Genomic DNA, 23,521 nt, shown 5'->3' with positions numbered 1-23,521 from the left:
ATCGCGTAAACATGCCTATGGCTACGGTGGCGAGGCAGGTAAGAGGGTATTGGAGCGAGCTTCTAGTGCCCAGGGACGACTTGATGATGTGGACGTCATTGTAAGTGCTGCCATTACATTCGTGGCGGTGACAACGAATTCGTGGTGAATGGATATGGATATGGATGTGAGTAATAAATAAATAATAAATAAATACTTAAATTTAGTAATCTAGGTACTTTATCTAATAAATATTAAGAATATCACAATAATAAATACGTGCAAGAAAAAAAAAAGTTTCGGAATTACGAAAATCGTGTTGCGCTCAAATAAGACTTCCCGTTTTCTTTCTCATATTTTTTTTTTCAGTGGGTAGACTATAGATTAAACCCGAAGCTAGTGAGTAAAATACTGGCTGCTAACGGGATAGAATTCGGAATCATCATCATCATTATCATCATCATATCGGAATGATACAATGATATGTGATGTGATGTGACGAAAAGTGTTTGTCTATCTACTAGGTAGGTAGGTATTAGGAGATTAGTTTGTCAAGCTTGCTTCCTATTGGTGTTGTTGTCGTGTAGGAGGGAGGTATTTAATTACTTGAATCCGAGATATCTATCTAGTATCTACCCAGATAGGGGGAAGAGAGTTATATATTCTCATTTCAGGCGGGCCTCGATTTACTTTTATACGATTTTGATGGTTCGATGGATGGTTTGGAATAGCTTTGTAGGGCTATCATCATTCATGATATCGCGTCGCATGGCCATAAGTTGTAAGATTATATGAGATATCCAATGACTGACTATGCACGTAAATCTATCTAGTAAGATCTTACTAAAAGACAACTTGATTGTCAAACCTCAAACGACAAACCTCAAATGAGACATAAGAAAAAAGTGTTACACGATCAGAGAAAATCAAAGCAAAGTGTATGACATGTCATAGAATGGTATTCCGAATAAGCGCTATTTCATATCTCTTCTCTTCCCTTTTTCTCCTCTCAACCTTTCTCTGCATTCACCACTACAAAACAAATGAATCTCACACAAAGTAAACTCCTCCACTCCTCTCCCTAAAATTTCCCTCGCTTGCTACATATTCTTCTTAGGTATCCATAACATCTACCCCCTTTCCTCTTCCACCACCTAGAAATCAAGTTCATAATATAAATACAAGTAAAGCCAGTCTCTGCGTGAATTAACCAGAAGACTCCCGAATTGAATCCAATCATGCTAGAAAACGTGGTCCATGACATCCATTTCTCTGCCCTTCCAACAAATGGGAACCACAGATGAAATTCCACCTCGATTATTTGCCTTTGAGCCAATTTCCTGTTCATTAAATATAACTAACCTTAACCCCCATCCCAATCGTCTTCTTGACTCTTCCCAATCCCTCACTCATCATCCTCCTTGTTCTTTCTCGAACTTCCTTCCTTCCAAAAACCACTAGTATTCCAATAACGAAAGCTACCATCCTTAACATTACCATTGGATTCTTCAAATTAAGACTTCCCCCTATATTTTCCAGTACTAATTTCAAATTACGCATTATGATTCCCATTTTTTCTACCATGGTTTTCTGTTTCTTTTCTTCTATTGATTTCCGAGAGTGTGGTTTGGTGCTTGATGATTTGGAGATTTTGGATTGTCGAGGATTATTGGGTGCTGAGGATGATGTTACGGATCCGTTGTTCATAGCTGCAGCTTCGTCTTCAACTCCAAAGTCGATTTCTGAGGTTCCCCTTGCACTTGCTTTGGCCTTTTTAGCAATTTCTTCTCGTCTCCTTTCTTCTTCTTCTCGTCGACGTCGGCTTTCTTCTATATCTTTCTTGAGTTGTTCCTCTCGGTATTCCTTCTCCATCCTTTCTCTTCTCTCCCCTTCCTCACTTTCCTCCTTGAGACTTCGTAAGGCCCCGAGGAAAGCCTCTCTTCTTTCGTCATCCAAAACTTCACTAATGGTAATGAATTCTTTCGCATAATCCCATTCATTATTTCGAAGTAAGACGTGCAGAGTATAGAGTTCTAGTATCTTGACTCGGGCGTTGAGATCTCTTGGTGTATCTGTTTCGGGCTGGGAGCGACGTTTAGAACCTGGAAATGGATTTGAGGTGGTAGGTGTAGAGGATTGGGACATAGAAAGGGATATGGTATCGGATGTTGCGAGATAAGTCTCGAGGCGAGTCTGATTAACCTTTTGGGAACGAGCATGGGCTAGGAGAAGAGTTGCTCTATCATGTTATTAGTTTCTTCCTTCATAACAGGGATATCTGGGATTTCAGAGTATACGAGGAAGACGAACAGGTTTATAACGACATCTGAATCTACATCTCCTTCGATTCCGTGATATCCGTTCCTCACTACCTCTTCCCAAACTTCTCCGTCCCTGACCTTTGCGACCAGTGCTCTAAATTGACTGGTTCCAAATGCTTGTTTTCCTTCTGCTGGATCCAATTCAAGAATCGCATTCAATATTGTAAGGTACAGACTCCAGACTTTGATACGAGTAGTACGAGACGCCTTTGATATTGGAGCCGAAGATTTGGCGGGATCATCAGGAGTGGTATTTTCCGTGTCGGAAGAAGAGGACGGTGTAATTACTGGTAAGATAGTTGAAAGCGATTCGGGTAATCGACGTGTGAGAAAGAGAGTCGAAGCTTGACGATAAGTCTTTGATATTTGCGAACTACGACGGGATGATGAAAGGGAATGAGAAAGGGATGAATGCGACGACGAAAGTATATGTGGTGAAGATACCTGATCTATTGGATTGATAGTCGTGATCGATCCATGGGAAGCCATGGTTGTTGAAAGGAAAGAGTTGTAGAATTGAAAATAAAGCGATGAATTAAAGCGAAGGAAATTGAAGACGTTTATTAGAGGGAAAGTCCTGGAATGAAGAAATGAAAGTTAAAGGACTTGTGACATTTGGAAAGAGTCTACGGAGTATGAAGGATGTAACGAGGGAAATGTTAAAGCCTCGGTCCAATACTTTAGGAAGATAGTAGATTGATTGAGCATGGGGCGGTGTGTTGATTGATGTGATTGGTGCATTAATGAAATTAATTATGAAGAGCTTACATAAGTATGTGAATGGATAATTCATGCATTAATAACTTCACACTTCACTTCACGATCAGCACGAGACAGCACAATACCTACCAGTGAAGCAATCAAGTGAGGTTTGATCTTATGTCTATATACTCGTATATACTACCAACCAATACACACACACACACACTTACATATACACTTATACATTTGAGACAATACAAGACGATGAGGAACAATCATAAATATTAGACGATAGAAACCTAGGGAATGTCTCCAAGGTAAAACATGAAATACAAACAAGATCAACCTTTGTCAATCATCTTGTCGCCTTCCTCTTTAGCTTAACTTCCATATCTTTTACCTTATCAACCTGTGAGGTATCTGCGGACATCTTCATGGTTTTAACTTCACTCAAGATGAAAATTCTTGAGCAAAACCAATAATCAGATTCACCTTACCTCTAAACTTTGGCAACTCCGCTTTTATGCAGCAACTCCCAAATTCAATATAGCTTCTTTTAATCAAGAGCCAGCAAGCAACCATCAACCAACAACCTCAAGTTTTCACACTAAATCACTGTCATCATGGAGGTTGACAAAGATAATTGGAAACGGCTTTTGCTTCCAATTCTGAAGGATATCTCAAATGCCACCTTTGTGTCCTTCGATCTAGAAATGAGCGGTATTACTACACGACCAAAGCATAGTAACCAGGAGCGAACTCATGATGTCGGAAAACCCAGTCTTCAACAACAATACGAAGAAGTTAAGGATGCCGCCGAGACTTTCCAAGTTCTTCAAATTGGCATCACTTGTGTTGAAGAAGACCGTGACAAGGGCACGCATAATATTCCTGTTCGCCAAACTATTTCTGGATGCTAACAAATTCTAGATTATTATCTTGCTAAACCATACAATATCAACCTTAGTCCACTATTGATTTACGATAGAGTCTTCGATCTTGATCGCAACTTCTGTTTTTCTAGTTCTGCTAGTAACTTCCTTCAATCCAATGGCTTCGACATTGGTGCAGTCTTCACCAAAGGCGTTCCTTACTTGTCGGAGCAGGAAGAGGCCGAGGCTCGTGAGCGTTACGATCAGAGAATTGAGAGAAATGCATCAATTCCCAGTATTATTTTTGATCCAAGTGATGTTGGAACATTGGAATTCTATCGAAGAGCTAGATCGACTATCACGGAATGGATAGAGGCAAAAGAGGTAAGTGAGATTTGTTATATCTTAGTATACCCTTTACTGTTCAACCACTTTCTACCACAAGATATTTCATTTCAATTTTCGGGCTGGACATAAGTGCTGTAAGCAGTGGTATCGCTATCAGCTGTCAACCTTTACATCTAAATGCGCTTCCGAAAATGCAGTACTTTTATGGATATTGTAAAATGTTGTTCCTAATTTCTTGCTAATATCATTTAGCCGAAGATGGCCTCCGTCAATGTGGATAATCCCAAAGGTCCTTTAAATGGTTTCCAGCGAAGATTAGTTCATCAGCTTGTCCGTAGTGAATTCCCTCAGTACAGATGCTTTGCTCGGTTGGAAGGATCTTTCATGCAGGTTGAAATGATTGATCATGATAGAGAAGCAAAGGTATGTTGAATTCATCTCATTTGGCTGGCTTATTGCATGGAATTTTGAACAACTTTACGTACACCCTACCCCCAGCTTATTTATACCGGGTATCGGCATTATTAATAATGTATAGAAAACAATCGAGCAACTGAAAACATTCAATCAGCGAATCGCTCAACAATCTGGGGCACGATTCATTTTCGAAGCACTTTGTGGTGGTGACCTAACAGGTATCGACCCGATGTGGTTATACACGGATGATGAAAACACGCAACCTAACCACCATTCTTCGCGGCCTTTTCTTGAATCTCAACTTGCTGCAGTCATTAAGACGCTTAAGAAAAAGCAACATGTTATTGTCGGTCACAACCTATTTACTGACCTTTGCTTTTTATACAAAACCTTCATTGGCACTCTCCCAGCTGGTGTAGGAGATTTTCAATCTCAAATTCACTCGCTCTTTCCTTTCGTTATTGATACAAAGTATCTGGCCACTTACAATAGTGATGCTATGAATCCTCGTGTCAACCTCAAAGAGCTGTTGATTCCAGTCAGTACTACCGTTCCTTTACTCCGACATGCAAACATCATCAAATGTTTCCTACTCCGTATCATTTACACTTCCCAACCCTTATCCTTTATTGGCAAAACTAACTTTGAAATGTTCTAGTTTCAAAAAGTACATATGCCTCTCATCCTTCTCCACGAAAAGCATAATACTTACGGCGGCGTCAATGGCAAATCTCATGAAGCCGGCTTTGATAGTGTAAGTATAAACCTAGACACTCTTTATAAGATTTAAATATATTTGAACCTCTCAAAATAGCATTTTTTATCCTTCCAACCAATCTTCCTAATGAATACTAACTCACTAGTTATCTAGTGGATGACAGCCGAGCTATTCGTCAAACTATCCGCTAAGCTTTATGCTGAACAGACAGATCTAAATCAGGAGGAAAATAGAACCCGGGTAAATTATAGCGAGATAGACTATGACTCAGATTCTGATTCCGACGACCAAGAAGGATCAGGAGGCGCTTCTCTCGCTTCCCCATCCTGTAACTCTCCTATCGTAAGAGCAAAGCCAAACTCAGATGCACATCGCCCAAGTGACTGGCACGCTATGCAACTCAACAATCCTTTCTCGGCGCTTAATGTTGAATATGCAGGGAAAGGAGACAAGAAGGGAAAGAAAGTGGCGTTTGGAGATCAGATGCCTAGACAGTGGATACCGGGTTTGGAAGAGAATTTTTGGGAGATTTATAAGAATAAATTGAGGGTCAACGCTGTGGAGGGTGGTGTTTGTGATTTAGGTTGTGGATTGAACAGAGCTTTGAATGGTGGGAGAAGTGAGAGAATTAGAAAGATAGCGAGTGGTAGGGGTGATTGGGTTTAGCCTTTAGGTTCCAGGAGCTGTAATTGCTGAGGTAGGGGAAGTTGTGAAGGTTGAGGAAAGGGAATAAGCGGAGCGTTACATATCCAAGTTTCTGCAGTTGGATTTGATATGAAGGCTCACGTTGAGATGACTTGATGCAAAGGAACGAATGGATGAAGCACCTTCTAACGGTTTCTGAAATAAACCGTGGGAGGGGCAATGGCGTGATTTTACATACAGGGCTAGGCTAGGCTAACGTTCTATTAGGATAATTAAACCTAGATAGACTCGGATGTGTTCTGAATGAATGATGAATGGATGAAATTATGACTCATATAAATTTCTCGACCTCTCTGTAATGTAGAAAACTATAGGAAGTGGGGGTTTATGTTTTGTGTGTGTATACACTAACATGAAATCAAAAGTTAAGCTACTCAACTTATATTTTAGTATTAATTATAATCTTATCTCCACTCTAATAACATACGAAGAATATAATCAAATAATTAACGACTATATGTGACGGAAATCCCTGCTTTCCTCCCACCTTTATTATATAAGAAACCTCAGGTACATTAACCATGTCCACACATGATACGATTACTCGAGATTAGTATGCGATTTAGGTGACCTGAGGATCAGATCCGGACAAGTACTAGGTATCAATGGTTATCGGTAAAGTAAGATCATTGGAGGAATAAATATGACTTCTTTTTGCCTAGCCAATGCGGCTAGGCCATTCATTTGTGTATATATAGAGTAGCTATCCCCATCTACAGGTGCTCTTCACCTGTAGATTCTAAGTTAAATACAATTGCTGGTCTATAAACACCCTTTTGGTCACACTATATATAAAGAAAATTTTTATTTAATTTTGCTTTTATATAAAATGTCTTTTTAAAATTATAATAATTTAAAACCAAAAATTCCACATCTTTTTTTTTATGATTTTGATCTTTTTATACAAATAGGATTTTATATATAAGAATCTTAGCTTAAAATATCTTTACACTCTGGAAAAGTTCTTTTAAATAAAAAATTAATATTATTACTAGTACTACGAGGGTCCGCATTCATGGTTTTTAGTGACAAGTATCTGGGTAACTTCATATGATATAATCTTAAGCAGTACAAACCATAGCTATGAGCATGCCAATGATGCATAGGGAAGAATCATATCGTTACAGGCCAATTGGAGTTATGAAAAACTGTTACTTTCAAACTATCCACCAGATGAGCCTGAATCATCTATAGTCATCCTATATCCATCGGAACAAATTCCTATCGACCTCAACCAGGAAGTCATCCTCTTTCAGGGAAACTAGGGACACAAATCCGGATTCTCTATGATGCCATCTAAGGAGACAGATATATATCATTGGCTTTGTAGTAATCAAAACATAACAAGAATTATTAGCGAGTCAGACTGGAATGTGATATCACATTTCTTTGAGGTTGTTATATATTATCTCTGATGATGATTGGTCAACGACGAGGTCTTAACAGATTTAAGACCCACTTCCCCACACTATTCCCAATTCACAATAGTTCCAACTTGTTTTTAAGGATCTCCGGAAAAGATAACCGCGAGGATTATAGCGAGAGGTGTTGTATGTAAAATTATGGGTACGGTGGGTATATAACGAATATCAATGGTCAAGTTAACCTCTCCAGTTCTTTGCACTTCTCATCCACATCGTCACTTTGATTATTCTACTCAAAAAGTAAGTCTTACATCAATCATGGCGACAACGACTGCTACTCAAATTGAACTTCAATCCTTTCCCAATGATTCTTCACCTTGGGTTCCAGGTACAAGAGGTGAATCCGATCTCGAAGATATCAGACAAGATACAACTCCACCCACAAACGCTGTAGAAGCTTTACAGAGCTGGAATTATCCCCCCGAGAATGTTTTTCGAGTGGGAGCTTCATTTTGGGCTTTCTTTCTCATGGGAATGAATGATGGTTCTTATGGTGTAAGTTCTTCGTCTTCAAACTCGATATTTACCAAATGCATACTAAACAAGAAAAGGCTTTGATCCCATTTGTAAGTCATCTACGCCTTTGCAATCGACAAGTCCTATACTGAGGCCTGTTGTCGTGATCAAGCTGGAACAATATTACCATTTATCCTACACCATCATATCTCTGATCTTCCTCTCCCCTTTTGCGGGCTACACATTCGCATCCTTAATCAATGATTCTGTACATGTGCATTTTGGTCAACGAGGTGTAGCCATCATCGCAGGACTGTGTCATCTCATTTCCTACATAGTATTATCTCTTCATCCCCCATATCCAGTTCTCGTCGTCATGTTTATCTTCGTGGGAGTGGGTAATGGACTTTTGGATGCAGCTTGGTGTGCGTGGATTGGTAATATGGTAAGTGCGAATCAGGTGCAGGGATTTTTACAAGCTTGTTATTCATTGGGTGGGACGGTTGCACCTTTGATCTCCGCGGCAATGTTGGCTAAAGCGGGATTGGAGTGGTATTATTTTTACTATATTATGGTAAGTGTTGCTCATTTTATGGTCATAAACCATTGTACGCCAATTATCGATCGTTTACTGATAAGTCACAGACAGCAGTAGCAGCCACTGGGCTCATTATCTCTACCTGGGCCTTCTGGGCGCAAACTGGTCATGTATATGCATTAGAGAATCCTCGAGATGCAAATACCAAGACAGGAAGACTTAGAGAAGCATTAAGTCATAAATTGACTTGGATCTTCGCTGGCTTCATCTTTGGTTACGTAGGAGCTGAAGGTATTTCCTCTCAACAACGGCATACTTTCACATTATTGACAAATATCACAGTATCCCTCGGAGGTTGGATCGTGACCTTCATGACCCAAGTCCGCTCTGGTACAACCTTCTCTTCATCCCTTACCTCCACAGGTTTCTGGGCCGGCATGACAGTCGGCCGTATGTGTCTAGCTTTCTTGACCGCCTGGCTCGGTGAATTCACATCTGTGCTCGTCTACCTCGGAATTTGCTTCGTTCTCGAACTACTTTTCTGGCTCATTCCTTCATTCTACGTCTCAGCCGTCGCAGTAGCACTTCTAGGCATGTTTCTCGGTCCATTATTTCCAACAGCTATTGTACTGGTAACGAAACTCATGCCAAAAGAGCTACATGTCGGGAGTGTTGGATTTGCGACTGCGTTCGGAGGAAGTGGAGGAGCAGTATTTCCATTTATTGTAGGGGCACTAGCGCAAGCTAAGGGAGTAAAAGCATTGCAGCCGGTTGTGTTGGCGCTAATAGTGGCGATTTCTGGTCTATGGATGTTGGTTCCTAGGAAAGGAAAAAGATATGAGGATAACCGGGAGAGGGAGTCCGGAGAAGGAGTCTTGATGCCAAATTGATTCAAGCCCCCCGTATTGGGGCATTGGTTTTAAGGTTTGCTCGATTCTTCTGCTCCATCCCCATGCCGCGTTTCTACATAGCAATGCAATTATCAGAAAAATAGCGTAGATGCGTAGATATAACACCCTCTTTTAGTCTTAGTCTCCAAAGAAAGTTCTAGAACTAACATTTTTCCAAAAATCATAAACTATTCGCTCCCTTAAACCCCCTTTAACCAAACCATTCTTAGCCTTTTCTTGAAAAACACTTATTACCTAACTGGTACATTCATCAATACATTTAATTCACCTCTACACCCACTTCCCTAGCCTCTTCATTTTTCGGCATATGTGAAGAGTCGACGAAGTCTCATAGTCCAATCACTGTGGATGATGATGTCATTCAGGGTGGTGAATTTTAGACCACGGGGGGTATATTTCTGGAGGACTAGTGCTTTCAAAGTATTTTGTCGGATTACGGGTACACTAATTTTTGTATGGAAAGGTTTTAAAATAGCTATTTGGCATGAGATGCATGGGCTGAGTGTATGGGAGTGGATAAATTGAAATGGATAGAATATTATATGAGGGGATTGATTCAAAGGTTGATCTCGCTGTTGTCGTGTCATTTTGGATGATGACTAAGCGAATTTCGGATAATGTTGGACATCAAATATTCATCACCTTAAATTCTGTACACACATATTGAACACCAACCAAATCTTTCCAGCGTTATGGATACGGCTGTAACTAAGAAACCCAAAAGAACTGCATGCGATAGATGCTATGAGCTTAAAGAAAGATGCGAGCGCACGTCGCCTTCCGTCAGCTGTGCAAGATGTGATAGGCTGAGGCTAGGGTGTTTGACTGTACGACCGGTGCGGCCGGCGGGCAGGAGAGTACATCGTACAGATTCTATGAGCAGAATGGCTTTGAGTAACTCCAAAACTTTGCAGCAGCAATATCAACCTAGAATTGAAACGTATTTGAACATGGTTCCGGACTTGCAACCAGAAGAAAAGGACTTATTGACGTTTCTCCTAAGCCAGCCAGAAAGCCTGAGTCAATATGTTGCGTGCCCGAGCTTTCAAGCTGGACAGCAGCAGTTATTTTCCGCCCAGTTTTCAGCAGCCCTGCCATTGCTCAAAGATGCTCTTCTTGCATGTGCTATAACTTTGAGGCAATCCAGAACTGAAATTGTCACGGATACGACTTTTACCGTGCAATATATATTAAAGGCTATGGATGTATTACGCTCCCTGCCTGTTTTATCTTCACAAGATGCAGTTCTGTGCAATGCTTTAGGGGGTTTACTGGCTTTTTCTATATCTTCAGCCATTGGTGTAGGAGTTCCAGATATTTGCCGTCACTGTCTCGGCACAACAACTCCATTTGTGGAAACAGCAGTTTCTGATGCACAAAACGATCCGTGGAAGAGCTTTCTTATCTTATTGGAAACTATGGATTGTCTTGTTTATCGACAAAAGCCGATACTGAGAATTCGGGTACCGTTGTCTGCTGCTGTTGATTGTCGTCTTGGCCTCTGTTTGCCTCTGTTGCCTTACTATCATGATCTTTGTGTGATTAGCAATTCACTTATCAATGTTACGGACGTCAATGTTATGGCTCGTTTACAAAAGCAGCTAGATGATATCCATTGCGTCGTGGAGCCATGGCAGCCATCTCACTTGGATCAACTAGTTGAGCAGTTTGATTCGACAGAAATGATTCACCTTCTTGCGCAAGCCAAGGTATATCGCTTGGGGGCGCTTCTACTGGGTCACCGATTACGATTTCCATTTGGTCAGCAGGATTCTCAGGCCGAAATATGGTCAAAAGAAATTATAATGGAACTTGAAATGGCAAAAGGAGTCACGAAGAGATCAATGCGATTTGTGACTTTACCATTCATTATTGCAGCTGTTGAAGCTCTAGAGGAGAATCTACGCTTTAAGATTCTTGAGCTTGTGAATAATTGCGTCGACCATTATTCTCAGTTTCTACAAAAGGCGACGAAGATATTTTTATCTAGAATTTGGCAGGAGCGAGATATGAATCTTACCACTCGTTGGTTTGATTCCATTTATAAACCATGTCCCGTGTTATATTCTATAAATGCAACGTGTTTCGTTGGCTGATAGATCTAATGGAATTTGTATGAAGGATGAATTTTACTATGTCTTGTCACACGTATCAGCTGGCATATGGAAATGGCTTCAGAGGTCATAAAACGGGTAAAATAATTATGCTGAGAACCAAGGGTCTTCAGGAATGGATAAAAAAACATGAGAGTTTATCCCATGGCCAGCAATTCGTCATTCGTTGGGAAATGGCCTAGGTCTGACATGTCACACTGCTCTAAACCTTGTTTATGATCGAGTCCAGTACAGCTGCCGCATTCACTAAAGCCTCATCTCTATGCCTGTATCCTACAACCTGCACACAAATTGGTGCGTCCTTGTAGTGTTCAGGGCCGGTATCTTTACAGCATATGTTAGAATGAGCTACACAAAATACATTACGAAGAAGGTGGTACCTACACAGACTGTAAAGCTGCTCATCATTCGAACCGAATTTGGCGTTGCCCAATTCATCAACCAAATCTGTGTCCTGCACTTGATCCACAGGAATCACGATAGCTGGGTAATCGAGATAATTCCACAAACTAGTGTATGCTGCTTTTGTCCAACAGTCCAAGGGCACTGCCGTATGCGGAGCCGGTGGCATTAGAATCACATCTAAATCGTTGTCACGAAATAGTTTGAGATACGTTTTTGCGGCTTCGGTTCGGCGGTGATTCAAATCAAATAAGCCCTGCAATGTCGTTCCTGGTACTTTCAATAGGCCAGTTGCCGTCAGTGATGGAATTGGTGGCTCCTCTGTTCGCTTGAATTGTTCGTAGTAGTACTATTGCGGTCAGTCAAGCCTACCAAGTCGGGGCATTGATAGACTTACATTGCTTCCTGATAATGTCATATAACTTATAAAGTCTTGGTAAATTGACTTGACGTCGGGCAGATTGATATTAATGACCTGAATTTCCTTATTCCCATCAAGAAGATCAACAACCTGCTTTAAACCACGTCTAACTGGCGGTGATGGAGTATAGACACCATCATCATAAGCAACACCAATCCGGAGCTTATGAGTAGGTTTAAGATCTACCCACGGAATTGAGATAGAACTACCGTCATACTTCCACGTATCTGCTTGAAGTATCGACTTTAAAAAAAGAGAGCAATCACGAAGTGACGTTGCCATAGGTCCAACCGTTGATCGAACACCCTCTGTTCCCTGCGGTGTAAGATCTCTTACACCAGTATGAGGAATCAAACCTACGCTAGGTCGGAATCCATAAATACCATTACATACCGACGGAACACGAATACTACCACCAATATCCGTCCCAACACCCAGAATACTACCACGAAACGCAAGAAGAGCACCTTCACCTCCGGTACTCCCACCCGCCGTAAGCGATTTATTCCGCGGATTCAAAGTTCTCCCGAAAATATTATTTTCGCTATCGCCTGTCATAATTGACTGGGGTAAATTAGTTTTACAGTAAAGAACCGCACCTAGATCAATCAGCATAGCAGCAAGCGCGCTGTTTTCTTCAGCAGGTTCATTCACATAGCAACCTAATCCAGTCGAAGTATCCAATCCCCTAACCTGAAAACTATCTTTGAGGGAAATAGGTAGTCCGAATAGTGGAGGAAGGGATTTTCGATCGGATTTTGTGTTGAATCCTAAATCGAGTTTCTTCGCTCGTGCAACTGCTTCGTGGAAAAATATCTCGGTTAGACAATTTGTCTATTGTTATTAAGTAATAAGGAATCGAAAATTAGCTATCTTTCTATCTTTCTTTCCTGACTTCAAATTCAAATCAAAAGCAGTAGATGAAATGAACGAACGAACCAATTGATGAGCAACAGCCGCCCTTTTACAAAATGCGACCGTGACTTCTTCCACAGTCCAAACTCCCGCTTTCAATTTCTCAAGAAGTGCAGTAGCGTCGTACTTAGAAGTTATTTCACATTCTGTCTCGTTTAATATTCCGCTTATAAGAGGCATATCCATTATATTAGTTATGTGTTGATATTTTTCGGAGGGGAGTATCCATGGTTTGGGAATTCGATTTTGTTGTTGGGTTTTCTTGAGGGAGGAGAGAATTTGGTAGGGTTTTTTGGTTGGTGGTGGTGGTGGTGATGATGATTTCATGTTGGATAGTGAGCTTAGGTTGGGTGAAAGTTTTATGTGTTAATAGGGGGAAGGAAGTGAGAAGTTGTGATGGGATGGGATGGGATGTGAAAAGGAAATGAAAGGAAGTTGATGCTATTTATAAATAATGATTCTCGAATTTATACATATATATAAATCCTTCCTTCCTGAAACTCGGATATGGAAAGTTATTTATACTAGTTACTATTTAGATTCTATAAAACCTATTACATATATTCCATTATCACCATTACCTACCGAGTAATCACAACAATTTTTCCTTGTATACCTAGGTACCTAGGTATTTGTTGAGATAATCTATAAATCTAGATCTAGATGAGAGATCATATCATAGGTGCCTACCTTTTCACAATCCTCCGGTTCCGGTTCCATAATTATACCTACTGTTACAACTTATCGGCCGGCTGTTTTGCGCTGGGGGTTGGGGTGGCGTGGGGTGATAATTAGTGGGGTACAGTACTGAAATGATAATTTGAGTATTACTCTCCGGTCAACCATCCGGTCAATATTCCGGCAGCGTATGCTGGTTATTGATTTTGTAGTGTGGAGTTCGACGTGCTGTGCTGGGATATGTAATGTGTAATGATTGGTAGGTGGATAAGATCATTATGGATGTAAGATTAGATAGGTTTTTGGTAAGTATTTTTGTTCTTTTTATTTTTTGATTGTGTTTTTATAATCTTGAGAAGTTTATTTTTATTGATTTGATTTGGTTTGATTTTTTATATATGAGTATATTAAAATGATAGATTATTAAAATGAAAACTAACTAAATATAAATGTAAATCTATATTTATATTTTATGATTTTTTTCATTTCTATATTTGTCATTATTTTTTTTATTAATTATTAATCAAATATTTATAATCTTAGCTATTGAATCCTAGCTTATAATTAATATATAAAACATAAAATCACAATTTTATATCTTTAAAATTCTACTTAATAAAAAGTATTCTTCACCCCTTACATCATTCCACTCAATACCACAATACAATAGAATCTTACAATTTCCACAACAAAACAAGCTTTAACCTTACTCTCCGGAATCACATATAGAATTAATTAGCACAATAAAAAAAATCAAAACTGTAACTGCAGAGACAGATAGGAGTGGCGAAAATCATTCTATTCTTCGCTGTTTTCTGTTCTACTATTTATAGTCAATAAATAACTAAGTAGCTAAATAACCGATTAAATACCGTAAAGGATCGTGTACATATATCATATCATATCATATCATAAACTAATAACCTATCCATCCATCCATCCATCCATCTATTATCCCATAATGATCTCGTAATCCACCTCTGTATGCCGTATGCATGTGTATGAACCTAGCTAAATGTAGAGGAAAAGTTCCTTTGAGAATGTGAATGCATGTGGCTGTGCAGCGCAGTGATCCTCTCTCTCTTTCATCCCATTACCTCTCTTTATCTAAGATTATACCAAAAGTAAGGACCGTCCAATTGCAATATCAATACGTAAAGAAATTAATTAAAGAAATCATTCTCCCATCCCTCTTCCATTCATCTCATCGCATCTCATCTCATTCCATAAAAAATTCCCAAGCACAATCTCTCATTAATTACCATCACTCATCAATTGCAAGCTCAGCGGCAAGAGAATTCCAAAAAGTAATCTATGCAGAGCAAGAAACACTCCTGACTGTTTGAGGAGGACCCATATTCCACACCCCAGTGGCGATTTGTACGAAAGCTGGTTTGATATCTACCGTATCGAAGGCACAGGCGGGGATGTTGGGATATGTAGAGCGGACTTGGGAGATAGAGAGGGGGTTGTCTGGGGATTGTTAGTTTTTTTTCTTTCGTACTTTGGGTTTGTGGGTTTGTGGGTTTGGGAGGAGGATAGGGGAGGAAATGAGGTGAGTCACGGAGAGATGAGTTGTTGGGTGAGGGTTAGAGTGAGAATGAGAGATTCCGGGAAGTGTAGAAAGTGTATAGGATAAATAGGAAATAGAGAGTACTAACTTGTGTAAACTGGACCACCACCAAGAGGTACACTAATGAAATATTTCGCATCGGCTGCTCCGTCTAATTCAATATTGATCACGGTTCCTGAAGGAGTAGATCCCCCACTAGTACAGGAGATATCGATGATAGTTTGGGGAGGTCCTATTACCCAGGTATTATCTGGTCCTTCCTGTGATGAAAATGAATTAGTAAGTTGATCTATGCGGAGAAGTATGGCCTAGTGGGTGGAGGAAGCGGAGAGGAGGAATTTAGGGTGATGAAGGGTGTAAACTCACAACAAGAGCAGGTGTATAATCGACAGCATGAATTCTACAATTCTGCTTAACATCAAATCCACTGGTTGAAATAGATGAAATGCTTAATGCATTGTAAGTTCTTGTAACAGAACCATCGAGAGGAACGGATAAGGTGTATTGAGCTCCTGCTGCACCATGGAAGGTGAGGGATTCAGTGTTGAGGGGTGGAGAGAGGGGAAGTGCATTTGTTAATGCGAGGGAGGTGATGAGAGTGAGGAGTGTGGAGAATTGCATCTTGTTGTTTGTTGGTGAGTTTGGTGTTGAGCTGGAGGGAATTTGGTTGGTTGGTCGGTTGGTGATTAGATCTTTTGTATGTAATGTGTAGACAGGATGTACTGAGATGAGGATGAATATAAAAGAGGAAACTTCTCATCTTTATATACCTATTCCCATAAATCTGTACTACTAATAATATCACATCAACTCTAAACAACAACAACAACAAAAACAACACCAGCATCCCACATAGCCATCTCATCCTCGTATCAAAACACCACTCACCATGTTCTTCTCAAATTACGCCTACCAACACAGCTCGTGCAGGTATCCGAATCAAAGACTTAGCAAAATAACCCAACTCGACTCCAAAAAGCCCATTCTATCCAAAATCTCATGTCAAGGCCGCCAACACATAAGTTCACAAGTAATAATTTTCAGCTACGATATCACTTGACATCTACATACGAAGTGAGTTGTTAACAAGGCTTAGTATTGAAGTCAAAATCTTAGAATAGGTAATTATAACTTCTTACTGGGCTTGAGACCCGGCTTAAAATAAGCCTCTATTCACCGAACATCGTACGTGCGATCACTAGATCATTGGGGATTTTCTCAATTAATGAGGCTCGTTTTCTTATAGCTGAGAAGAAAGATAAATCTACTGAGACAAACTAAGAATGTATACGAGAAATGGTTGCGAGATCATTCGAATATCATTTTGATATTCAGACGTAAATCGTCATACTATTATCGTAAGCACCAACAGCTCATCTTTGAATTTCATCCTCATTTTGGTAAGGTAATGATCGGTATCTTCCGCCATAAGTACCGGGTAAGCGTACCTTACTCCTTCTCGAGCAAAGCCGCAAACACCGCAAACATGGCAACAAACACAGGCCTGCTCAAATTTTTCGGATCTAACCCGTCCCCAAAATTTCTCGAAATGACGTGTCTCCATCACTTTCCTCGCCTCCTCTCAATTAATCCTTAGCGATATCGCATTTGTAGAGGCTTCACCTCATCTCTGAGACTTTGCCGAGCTGAGGTGAAAATAGAGCCTTTATGTGTGACAACGGCGTAGCTCCAAAAAACCCAACTTTCGGCCCGCGAACCAACAAGTTGATAAGAGTCCATTTTCTTATAGAAGCATGAAAGGAATTTAATCCAATCATTATGTGTTCCAAGATCGTAGACATATTTTCCCCGGAGAACAGGTTTGTGATGCTAAGTATAGGATTACAAGATGATTCTTTCGATTGGTTGTATGTTTCAGCCCTATACACAAGATGTGAGGCCATGCAGACGAGGCGTGGAAGGTTCTAAGACATTGATGAGGGGTAAGGTGATCAATCATCACGTGTACCCAGTTCATGTAACCTTAACCTTACGCACGAGGAAATTCTGACCTGACATGATGACATGGCACTTTGTGTAACAGTGGATCGGTCTTGGTGAGAATATACGAGAAGTCGTTGTCCTCAGCTACCTACTCAACTACTTAGTGCGCTTCCCATCCCGTCTTGATAACAACTCCAGTCTCCTCATTAACCTAGCTCCCGGGCCCGAGTCAAAATTTGACAGAAGTAACGTAATTAGCCTCCCCATTGCACTTTCCGTCCATCTTGTTCGTATTTCACGATACTGATATCGACATTTCGATTATCGAGAATTACTTAGAACTAATTGATGAATAGATATGGAGAGAAGCAAGACGATGTGGCAAAGGCACACAAACACCGAATGAAGCTAAGGTTAAGTCATTCAGCCTCAAGATCATGCTCAGTATACAGCGTGGAACCGCGTCTTGAGGCTTATTACGTCCCAAAGAGAGTTTCTTTGCTTTTTTAACCCATACATGTCAATACCACCACATCCTAGGCAATAGCAATAACTTCAATTTCCACCGTCGTTGAAGATATTAAGACTTACATTTCAGTCAGTAAGAACACTCAAGCGCACATAGTTCTAAAAATCCAAACCCATTTTACTAGACTGCTAACAATTGACTATCCTTTCATGATCATTCCGTATAACTTGATATTGAGAATATCGAATCGAAGACTCCCAGCGGTAATCCTACTTCAATCACTTTTGTACCTATTCTTTGCTTGATACAATCTAGTTGCTGGCATATATATCCATAACCCAGACCGCCAAATTAGACACAAACTTCTCGTAACTGAAAGTCAAAGTCTTTAAGAACTTCTCTTTTATTCCAAAAATTCAAAATCTAAAATAATTTAAATATTTTCAGTCCTCCCTCGTCAATTACAATTCAAATTATAAAATCCTATAATTATTTGAATCCAAGACGTTACGGATCTATTCATTTTTGTTTTATTAAAATTAATTAATCTAATCAATATCAATATCTATATTACATCCTCAAGATAATTGACACACCATGTATACAATTTCTTCTCCTTCATCATAAACCTCATGCTCACTATATCAAATTCCTAATTAACTTCCAATCAATATTTGTCTATTTATATAAAATTTCAGTTTGTGAAAAGAAGTCAAAACTACACCTTACTATTTTAATATAAAATTTTAAAAATTTCAAGAAAAAAATTTATAATATACAAAGAAAGTCCTCACCATCATACATCCATACATACATCATTCAATACCAAGATCAAACAAAGATCAAGTGAAAAAAAATCTTTACAATACATTTTATAGTTACTATCTTTACTTTAAATTTTAAGAGATTTAATATTTTTTGTGAATTTCTGAAAAACAAACACCTCCTTTCATTGCGCCATCCCATCCAATTCCACCACTTCATATCCTAGCTTTCACCAGCCAGCTTCATGTTACATATTTGTCTTTTCATTTGTTTCGAGCTCGTGATCTAGCAATCGCTAGATTCCTGTCTAGCAAGTGCTGGGTCATGTCTATCAAAACTCATTTTTAGCTATGGTAGCTAAATAGCTGGATAGATTTTGAGAGGTGAATGATCTCGTACATAGTACGTCATTTATTGGTCTCTCAATATCTGTTTCCCATCCCCCTGCGGGAAAACTCCCCGCACACCTTTAGATAAATTGGATGTTGCAATCCAAGTAATCCTCATTCCTCATCCCATCATCTTCTCTCCAAATCATCAATCCGTCCGATCGCCTTAAAATCTTTTCCTTCCTAACCGCTCATTACTCATTCATCATAGAAGAAATAACAATCGCTACATTGTCTGCTCAAACCTCAAAGTTTGCAACATAGCAGAACTGAAAGAAATAAATACCGCTGAAAGAATCCTCACTCTCATGGATCTTTTATGAACATGAACGGAATTGTGTTGTATACATGAACATAAAATTGGTTTGTCAGAAGATGATTTTGGTCACCGGGGCAAAATCATCTGTCCACACCAAATTTGATAATGGTCGTGAAGGCTAGGAATTGGTTGATCGTTCGTAGAGTAGAGAGAAAAAAAAGCCCCCAGTATACCAGACGCCGTAAAACTTTTGCAAAGATAACATCAAGTATGCCCCACATCCAGGTTAGACAAGAAGTAGAAGCAATCAAACTTGATCCCTCTCGTATTTGGAGGAAAGATCGAGGCGAAGCTAAATCCAGCCACTAAGTGGGTAGAACTTTTTCTAATATGTGCATTTATCTCTGCTACCAAAGTTAGTATTTTATCATCTATTGGCTAAAAGATTTAACTTACTCTCCCACGTCGACTGTTAACTTGTTCTTGTTGCATATATGGCAAGTTTTGCATTCCATTAACAGGCAAGCCACCATAACCATATGCTCCCATTCCCATTCCCATATTATTGAAACCAGGAGGTCCAAATGAGTTTTGTCCTACCATTGGGCTAGGGCTCATTTGCTGAGATGGTGGTTGAATGGGACTAGCATTTTGCATTCCGCGATATTGATCCGTCATTTGTGGGGTACCAAATGCACCAAACCCTGATTGCATGGCAGGGTAGAAGCTGTTAATTGGAGGAGTACCTCGTGCCATGTTTTGGTATTGCAACTGTTGCATATTCATTGGTTGCATCATGCCTGCAGATTGTGGGAACATTGAGCTTGGGAGTGCGTATTGTTGATAGGGTGTAACATTGGAATCCATGCTGTCAGTTCGTTGCATATTCATATTCATATCATATGCATTTTGCTGAATTTGTGGATTTTGTTGCATTTGTGGGTAGTATTGGTTAGCACCATATTGTGATTGGGGTGCATGTTGTCCAATGGCTTGACTTTGTTGTGACCCAGGTCGAGGGCGATCGGTCGTTTGCTGTTGACTATGCTCTCTGCTTGGTCCGGCACTACCGTTACGAGTTGATAATCCAACCTCATCCATCAAGCGCTTATAGCCTTGTGCTGGTTGTGCCTTGAGGCGAATCAGAACATTACGAACGTTCTCAACCACCTTGCTTCGAATTGACTCATCAAAGAATGGAGTAGTAAGTACTTTGAAAATCAAAGTAGCACCACAGGCTTGATCAGATAAGATAGCCTCGAGAGTTTCGTCATCCTTTGAAAAGAACAATGCTTGAAAGATTTGATCGCGCGCATCAGACTCTAACTTTTGGTTGATGACTTTCAGCACTGTGAGATATGCTACCTTGTGCTTGCAAAGGTGGACAAGGTTTGGTACGAGTTGAGGTGCAAGAACAGATCGACGTTGTGGGAATGTGCAAGTATCCAAAAACCAAGTCAAAAGCAAAGCACCGTTAGCATTAGTAGCCAATTGAACACTGTGTAACGCAATGGCGGCCGCTAACATTCGTTGTTGATCCTTAGTAGAATGGTGACTTTCCAAACAAGCTCGCATAGCCCTGGCACCATATCGTCCTTCGGAAATAGGCTTCATTTTGCTAAGCATAGCCTCAAATATGAAATCATTGTAAGGTGAACCAAACTTCAAGCAACATTGCAAAACGTAATTTCCGTACTGATCAAGAAACAACGGCACAGTATATGGCGCAAGGTTCTGAACTATCATACTCATTTGCTTGGGGGTTTTGCATACGTCGATGATTTTCTGTGCAGCCCAAGTACCATTCTTGTGCACACCAATCTCCGCCATGTGGGGAGCAATTCGCTCGAGCATAAGATCCCTAGTATCATCTGAGCAGTGCTCAAATAATTTCTGGACAACGGTGTTTCCTAGGTAGTCAGATGATAACTCGGCAACTTCCTCAAGCATTTCCATAGCGATAGCTTCGATCTCAGCTGGTGACCAGCTTTGGTTGTCGATTCGTTTTCTAATGTCTCTGAGCTTAGGGGCATCGTGAACTCTGCTGTGACTGGGTTCTGGAATTGCTGGAATCTCAGACTGCCATTTGTCGTATGAAATGGATGATTGCAGACTTTGACCAATCTTAACCTTGTCCTCTGCGGTGGCTCCAAACTCGGACACAATACTCAAAATATCGTTCTTGATGTCTCTTAGCCTTGGCGAAGGAGGTTCAGTAGTTTCAGGTCTTGAGATAACTCCAGGAGCACCATTGGTATCAGCAGCATTTGCACCCGAGTCCAGACCCTTGGAGAAAGGATCTGGGCTTGGAGAAGGAAATGCTCCATCAGGACCTGGCGTCGTTGCTGGAGATACAGGTTTAGCAAAGTTAATTCTGACTGGTCCTGCTCCTGGGAAAATTTCCTTTCCATGCATCAATGCCTTTGCTGTTATGGCACTATCAACGTGTTCGAAGTTGACAAACCCACAATTCTTGTGCGTAAGTACTCTTGCGGACTGAACTGGACCATGAATTTTGAACATTTCCGTGAGAGTAGAGGTGGTGGTTGATGATGGAATGCTTCCGAGCCAAAGAGCACTGGTTGGTCCCTCCAAATTGTCGTTGGGGGAGAGGTGTTCGTTTCGACTGTTCGAACGTCCCAAAGTCATCGCGGCGACGGCCTCAGGAAGGGCTGCAAATTCTTCCGCCTCTCTCAGCTCTGAGGCAGTAATGGTATTACCAAGACGAGACGCTGAAGGATAATAGTCACGAAGTAATCTTGATGGATTTGGTGAATCAAGAACGCCGGCAGTCCTGGCTCTTGGTCTGTTTGCTTGGCTGGCGTAATGTTGAACGGCGAGGTTGTGCTGTTGGATCGCAGCATTGGTGGCAGCCATTTGCATCTGTAATTGAACTTGTTGGGCTGCCTGTGCCTGTTCGTATGGTGTCATGCTACCCGAACCATAGTCATCATCCTCCTCATCTTCGGCATATTTCTCCTTCGCGTTGACAGAGTAAGAGCGAAAACGGTTTGATTGCCTGTTGATATCGAGGATATTGGCAAACAATGGATTTACCAATTGAGCTCGAGGAGGTTGTGGGGTTTCCGCGAGGCCCAGATAATCAAGAGTTCTGATTTCGTTATCATTGTTTCCTTCCCTCGAGAATGAAGATTGTGCGGGTGAACTAGGACCATTAGACGACTGGCTGGCAATACTTTGCAAAGTCGAGGTCCGATCACGGCCGCCCGAAGGCAAGCCCCAACTTGAAGTGAAGAGCCCTGAGTGACCGAACGGCGAACTTTTATATTGAGGATTTTGAGGGGTTGAACCAGAACGTAATCGATTCAACAAACCTGTGCTGGTAGACGGATCACCCAAATCATTGAGGTTTGGCGATGGAGATTTGAATGGAGTCGAAGATGGTGTGGGTCTCGACGTCTTCGCTGCAAGACTTCCTGGAGCTGTATTCAAAGGTCCTCCAGACGAAAAACGAGATGGAAGTGTGCCAGCACGAGCTCGTCGTGCTGGCGTGGTTTCCACCGTTGGCAATTGGGCAAAATCGGGAAAGCCATCCGTGGGGGACTCTAGTATAGTCTCTCGCAGCGGAGTAGAATTGCCACTTGTTGGAGGTCCCCATACATTGCTATTACTGAACCCACCTTCTTGTGCTTGAATCTCTCGTGCCCTGTAAATGATTGAATAAGCCATTGTATCATACTAAATTTCAATCGAGTTATCATACCTCTTTGTGGGGAATAACCTGTTGGCACTTTGTTGTGTAGCAAGTTCATGCGATGGAGAACCAGCTCCCGACCGCGTATTACTGGCCATTTTGCCTGCGGAGTTTAACGGTAGACCAAATGGTGATCTCAAGGGAGCGCCTCCGATTGAAGCCTCTGTGGGGGATGTATTGGAAGTTGAAGAGCCCGAGCGAGGAAAACCGACGGCTGGCTGGGGTAAATGGCCAAGGTTGAGATGATCAGATCTCTTATTTGACATTATAGATTATCCCGTCTGCCACAATCTCTCGATTCTGACACGAGAGATGGCAGATTGGTATGGTTCCGAGTCAAGCTCTCTTGTTGATGTCTGTCCTGATATCAAATTTGGCGCTAGTAATCGCGTCAAGACGAGCTAGTTTAAAGAACAGTTTTGATGTTGACTCGGCAGATTAAATTGTCGATGAGAAACGTAAATAGTATGACCGTTTAGGTAAGTG

At 40.8% G+C, this 23,521-nt stretch overlaps 8 protein-coding genes across 8 annotated transcripts; 4 read left to right on the top strand and 4 right to left on the bottom strand.

Annotated features, from left to right (window-relative positions):
- Positions 1–953: 953 nt before the first annotated feature.
- On the bottom strand, positions 954–2,789 carry SS1G_13673 (hypothetical protein; the record flags this gene model as incomplete). Its single annotated transcript, XM_001585384.1, has 3 exons — positions 954–1,079; positions 1,342–2,218; positions 2,290–2,789. The coding sequence occupies 3 exons, from the start codon at positions 2,787–2,789 to the stop codon at positions 954–956; spliced, it is 1,503 nt and encodes a 500-aa protein (XP_001585434.1).
- An 836-nt stretch (positions 2,790–3,625) lies between these two features.
- SS1G_13672 (hypothetical protein) lies at positions 3,626–6,023 on the top strand (the record flags this gene model as incomplete). Its single annotated transcript, XM_001585383.1, has 6 exons — positions 3,626–3,869; positions 3,933–4,258; positions 4,475–4,645; positions 4,761–5,177; positions 5,298–5,393; positions 5,511–6,023. 6 exons carry the CDS (start codon positions 3,626–3,628, stop codon positions 6,021–6,023), a joined length of 1,767 nt encoding a protein of 588 aa, XP_001585433.1.
- Positions 6,024–7,744: 1,721 nt separating this feature from the next.
- Positions 7,745–9,370, top strand: SS1G_13671 (hypothetical protein; the record flags this gene model as incomplete). Its single annotated transcript, XM_001585382.1, has 3 exons — positions 7,745–7,981; positions 8,115–8,516; positions 8,588–9,370. 3 exons carry the CDS (start codon positions 7,745–7,747, stop codon positions 9,368–9,370), a joined length of 1,422 nt encoding a protein of 473 aa, XP_001585432.1.
- A 905-nt stretch (positions 9,371–10,275) lies between these two features.
- SS1G_13670 (hypothetical protein) lies at positions 10,276–11,381 on the top strand (the record flags this gene model as incomplete). Its single annotated transcript, XM_001585381.1, has 2 exons — positions 10,276–11,152; positions 11,347–11,381. 2 exons carry the CDS (start codon positions 10,276–10,278, stop codon positions 11,379–11,381), a joined length of 912 nt encoding a protein of 303 aa, XP_001585431.1.
- Positions 11,382–11,707: 326 nt separating this feature from the next.
- On the bottom strand, positions 11,708–13,429 carry SS1G_13669 (hypothetical protein; the record flags this gene model as incomplete). Its single annotated transcript, XM_001585380.1, has 4 exons — positions 11,708–11,829; positions 11,890–12,256; positions 12,305–13,125; positions 13,264–13,429. 4 exons carry the CDS (start codon positions 13,427–13,429, stop codon positions 11,708–11,710), a joined length of 1,476 nt encoding a protein of 491 aa, XP_001585430.1.
- Positions 13,430–15,233: 1,804 nt separating this feature from the next.
- SS1G_13668 (predicted protein) lies at positions 15,234–16,115 on the bottom strand (the record flags this gene model as incomplete). The annotated part of the gene is made up of 3 exons (XM_001585379.1): positions 15,234–15,394; positions 15,583–15,754; positions 15,861–16,115. The coding sequence occupies 3 exons, from the start codon at positions 16,113–16,115 to the stop codon at positions 15,234–15,236; spliced, it is 588 nt and encodes a 195-aa protein (XP_001585429.1).
- A 1,158-nt stretch (positions 16,116–17,273) lies between these two features.
- On the top strand, positions 17,274–17,908 carry SS1G_13667 (predicted protein; the record flags this gene model as incomplete). The annotated part of the gene is made up of 3 exons (XM_001585378.1): positions 17,274–17,362; positions 17,697–17,724; positions 17,795–17,908. The coding sequence occupies 3 exons, from the start codon at positions 17,274–17,276 to the stop codon at positions 17,906–17,908; spliced, it is 231 nt and encodes a 76-aa protein (XP_001585428.1).
- A 1,810-nt stretch (positions 17,909–19,718) lies between these two features.
- SS1G_13666 (hypothetical protein) lies at positions 19,719–23,301 on the bottom strand (the record flags this gene model as incomplete). The annotated part of the gene is made up of 3 exons (XM_001585377.1): positions 19,719–19,727; positions 19,777–22,987; positions 23,045–23,301. 3 exons carry the CDS (start codon positions 23,299–23,301, stop codon positions 19,719–19,721), a joined length of 3,477 nt encoding a protein of 1,158 aa, XP_001585427.1.
- Between the last annotated feature and the right edge of the window lie 220 nt (positions 23,302–23,521).

Source organism: Sclerotinia sclerotiorum, genomic scaffold, assembly GCF_000146945.2.
Source record: "Sclerotinia sclerotiorum 1980 UF-70 scaffold_26 genomic scaffold, whole genome shotgun sequence".
In the NCBI taxonomy this organism is placed as follows: Eukaryota; Fungi; Ascomycota; class Leotiomycetes; order Helotiales; family Sclerotiniaceae; genus Sclerotinia; species Sclerotinia sclerotiorum.
The sequence above is the reverse complement of the archived record's forward strand: the minus strand, read 5'-3'. Positions and strand labels throughout refer to the sequence as shown.